Raw genomic sequence first — 4,337 nt, 5'->3', positions numbered from 1 at the left:
TAATGAAACATAAATCCCTTGTGGCGATTCAACAGTTTTATGTCACTTTGACCTTGATGCTAACAAAGAGAACTTTTAACTTCTAAAACCTTATAGGAGCTATTCCCATGTCAAGAGGTATAGTAAGGCAAGCACAAATAAACAATTGTTCGGAGATGGACCATATTCTATTCTTTCGAAACCCTTTTGCTTGTACATTACAAAACGAGGGTTAGGGTTCTTTAATATTGTGTGATAGTAGGTTTCCTCTTTTGTGACAAGGAGTGTTTCTAATACTTTTTGACAATGTAGGTGTTATGCTAAAGTCATAGTTTCAGAAAAACACTATACAAGTGTTCAATGGGATTACTTCCGGATCATCTTTTATGGCTCGGTAAGATTACACATTGAAAACAAACCGTCCTCCATTGCTGGCATGAGGAGTGGTTTGTAATTAATAATCCTATCCAATAGCTTAGCTTATGAGAGGCTTAGATTATGACACTGAAATCGTACTTGATGAATCAAGGCAAATCATGGAGGTAGGCACCGTCGTTTATAAGGCACAGAGCAGGCGGCTGATTTCTGGGGTCGATCTTTCAATTCAAGCTCTCGGCTCCTCGCGCTGATTTGTGAGACGACAGCCTCCTGCCCCTCTCACCCGATGTCCGCCTTTCCAAAGTAAATTAGGGGCCGGGGGGGGCTCTACCTGTTACATGACATGGATTTCTCGCTAAAGGCGCCACCAACATTCTTCTGTTTAGCCTTTCTTCACAGGTTTGAATTATCACACTCTCAAATTCTTTCTGTTTTTCTTATTTGTTCCCCCTAAACCCAAAATTTTCCCCCCCTGCTACTGCTTATGAGAGATTGCACTGGCCTCCCATCATTTGCATTGCTTCAAATTCGGTTAACAGCAGCATATGCTAAAAGCACCATGGAGCTCATCTAAAATTAAGTGAGATTTGCAGAGGATCTCCAAGTGGGCTCTGCTCAAGTAGTGTGATTCTGAGCGTCTTTGCATATCCCCTGTTCTTTTCAAATGTTCTGTGATTCTGGGTGTGTCTTGCATATCCCCCGTCCCGGATGCTCTGCGATTCTGAGTGGTGATTTGCATATCCCCTGTTTTTGAAAATGTTCTGTGATTCTGAGTGTTTTCATATCCCCTGGTTTACATCTCCCCTGTTCCAGATGCTCTGTGATTCTGAGTGGCGTTTTGCATATCCCCTGTTTTCTTCAAATTTTGTGCGATTCTGAGTGGTTTTGCATATCCCCTATTTCAGATGCTTTGTGATTCTGAGTGTGTTTGTGTACCCCCTCTTTCAAATGTCTTTTTTGTGCAGATTTGTGCCACATTATGCAAGCTGACATCTATCCTCCTGTGATTGGAGGCATATGGGTTAGATTTCCGCCTCTCCTGCGAACATTCAGTGAGGTATTCTCCTGTTGTTTCCACTCTGCATGTCACAGGAATGTCTCTGCATCTCCTCCTTTTCTGCACGCATTTAGGGTTGCTGCTCTGCCCTCCCCCACCACACCACCCCGCCCCCCAACAAACGCACGTAGCTAGGGATTTGGTAAAACTGCACATCATACATATTTAGGGTTTTTGTATGCACAGGCACTGCTATCTGTTCAGCTCCACGTCCTTGTCCGTCTGTGCACACCATGTCCTACATATATCCTTTTGCCATGCTGCGGGGGCGCTTTCCCCTCTTGTCAAAAAGTCACACACTGTCGCAGTCTGACAGGGCTCGGTGGATTCACCCGCAAGTTGACTTGAATAACCACACTGAAGTTGACTTAGATGCCGGATTCTTGTCAAGCTCTCCAGGTCAGGAAAGCAAGCTGCAATTGGAGATTGTGCATCCTCCTCCTTTTCTCGCACGGTGTGGCCGTGCTACAGCAAACCGCACCGACCTTCCGACAAAAGGAATAGCCTCTCTTGCAATGGTTCCATATGCCCCAGGTTTGAATGAAACAGAGATGAATGCAAGTGCTTCCAGGCCACCTGCTGATTGTGAAGAGGTCCTACCCGCTAACCAGACAAAATCTAGGAGGAATGGGAAAGATGACAACAAGAAAAAGAGTGGAAGATTTCATTGGGATCACCACACAATCATATGTCTGATTGAATGTAAGAGAGCATTCGATAAGAGTCGACTAGCTGGTGGGATGATGAAAAAGATTATGACCAGAGATGAGCAATGGGAGGCTGTTGCGAAACTTTGTTGCAAAAAAGGAATGGCCCTTAGTGGTGACCAAGCCTGGCTGAAGTGGACACGCATGTGGTCAGCGTATCAACAGATTGCAGATTGGCAACGCAATAAGCCAGACAATAAATCCAGCTACTGGACAATGACCCCGGTAGAACGTCGCAAAGAGAATTTCAAGTGCATACACTTTGACAAAGAGGTGTTTGATTCCATTGAACATTATTATGGCAGGGATAAATCTGTTAATTCAACCTTTCTTCTCGACTCATGTGATCCCTCAAGCAAAGGTGGTCCTTTCTTGATATTAGTTTCAGATCTCAATCAAGAGTACAATGTTGGACAATCTTATTGACTTCCTTAAATGTTGGAAATGCAGGAGAAGAAGGGGTGGATACACCTAAGCTTATGGATAAATCATCTGACCTGACATTTGTTATTGTTGATTCATGCGATCCTTCAAGCAAAGGTTTACTTTGTACTATTTGGTGCAATTGTCTATAGATATCTCGTTTTGATAGTTTGGGGATCTGTTTTGACATGTGAATTGCAACAGTGGGGCAGGAAGGAGCGATAACACCTTCTCATGAGATGGATCCAAAGACACTGCTGCCTGACTCAACTCCTCTCAGAATTATGGATTCCAAGACGACTCTGCCCGAATCCACGGCTCTGAGGATTGTTGATGCAAAGACCACATTGCCTGAACCAACACCTCCCATGAATGTGGACACCAAGGTTATAGTGTCTGACCCTATGGCTGTTGAGAATGTGGATCCAAAGACCCCACTTGCTGAGCCGACACCTCTAGTGACTCTGGATCCCAAGATCACACTGCTTGATTCTACACCTCCTAGACTGGAGTCAACTCCTCTTAGGAATGGGGATCCTAAGATGGCACTCATTGAGTCAATGCCTCTCAGGAATATGGATCCGAAGTATGCACCAATTGATGCAGATAGCATGTCCTCCAGTGGAGTCCCAAGGAAGAGCCGTAAGCGAAAACAAGAGGCAGATGTTGGGCTTCATGACATAACATCTAGTCTACTGAAGGGAATGGAACGTGCAGAGGAGGGTAGACACAGAAGGCATCGGGAAACTCTTCAGGTTATGAAAAGCATTGCCACTTCTATGGAGATCATGGCCAAGGCAATAGATCGCCTGGCAGACAAGTTTTGATGTGTCTGTCTTTGAATCACATCTCAGACTTCTTTTTCCTGTTATGGCAAGTTTATGAAGTTCAAGTTACATTGATGCTACATGTTTTCAATTCATGGTGCCCCAACGGTATATATAAACGTAGCTGGTGGAAGCGATAAGTTTTGAACTTCTCAGCCCATGTGCTTAGCCCTGGAGGTGGGCTTGATATCATGATCTGATTGTCTCTGATATTGTCTTGATGAGCAGCTGTCACTTCAAGGGGTGATTCAAGGAGTGAGGAAGTTTTTTCTTTTTCTTTTTGTCTGGGTTACCTGCCTGCACTGCTGACATGCTGAAGGGCTGTCTTCCAAGACAGCTTTCTTTTTGTTGAGATTGCAAGAGTTTGGATGTGATGTTTTAAGTAAAGACAGCTTTACATGTCTTTCTTCTTAATGGGTTTGCCCAGAAGGATGTCCCATCTTGTAAATGTGTAATCAAAGCCTTTTTAAGGAGTTCATTGAGTGCCTTAAGATAAGGTGCTGTCTGGACCTTTTGTGTTGGCTAATGCACTTCACAGATTTATGTATCTTCAGTTCAGAAAACACATTGTTCTGGTTCAATACATTTGCAAACCATTTGATAAGTCTCGTGAACATTCTTTTTATTCTTGGGATCAAATTTCAAGCAAACGTATATTGATTTGCTCCAGGAATCGGATTGACACCTCCAATTATGTATGTTTCTGTTATGGGTGTGGCTGAATAATAGTCAGACTTCATTACTGTTGGTAGATGTGCTTTATGTACTATTATCTTCGGCTTTAAATTTTAGATAAGTTGGTAAATGTCTTGTGTACTTATGGGGAAAGTTGTGCACATCCCTTGTAAGATATGACTGATGTTTCCTATGCAAAACATGGTCTAATGCATATGCATCTCAGTCAACCCGCTGTGCATGCCTGCTTGTCATTAATGACTCTGAGGCATTTCATGCATATCATAAATG

The 4,337-nt window shown here is 43.4% G+C and overlaps 1 protein-coding gene across 4 annotated transcripts; it reads left to right on the top strand.

Moving 5' to 3' along the window:
- The first annotated feature begins 430 nt into the window (after positions 1-430).
- Positions 431-3,970, top strand: LOC148036707 (uncharacterized). Of its 4 annotated transcripts, none has more exons than XM_087678763.1 (5): positions 431-756; positions 1,323-1,414; positions 1,723-2,482; positions 2,572-2,661; positions 2,749-3,970. In XM_087678763.1, exons 2-5 carry the CDS (start codon positions 1,337-1,339, stop codon positions 3,369-3,371), a joined length of 1,551 nt encoding a protein of 516 aa, XP_087534889.1. In that variant the 5' UTR covers positions 431-756; positions 1,323-1,336; the 3' UTR covers positions 3,372-3,970. The 4 variants fall into 4 exon arrangements, with proteins under 4 accessions (XP_087534889.1, XP_087534891.1, XP_087534892.1 ...); XM_087678765.1 differs by having other exon boundaries at positions 433-756; positions 1,601-2,482; XM_087678766.1 differs by having other exon boundaries at positions 436-756; positions 1,814-2,482.
- Positions 3,971-4,337: the final 367 nt, after the last annotated feature.

Source organism: Lygodium microphyllum, chromosome 5, assembly GCF_053477565.2.
Source record: "Lygodium microphyllum isolate KBCC chromosome 5, Lygodium_microphyllum_v1.1.10, whole genome shotgun sequence".
Classification (NCBI taxonomy): Eukaryota; Viridiplantae; Streptophyta; class Polypodiopsida; order Schizaeales; family Lygodiaceae; genus Lygodium; species Lygodium microphyllum.
This window is presented reverse-complemented; position numbering and strand designations above follow the sequence as displayed.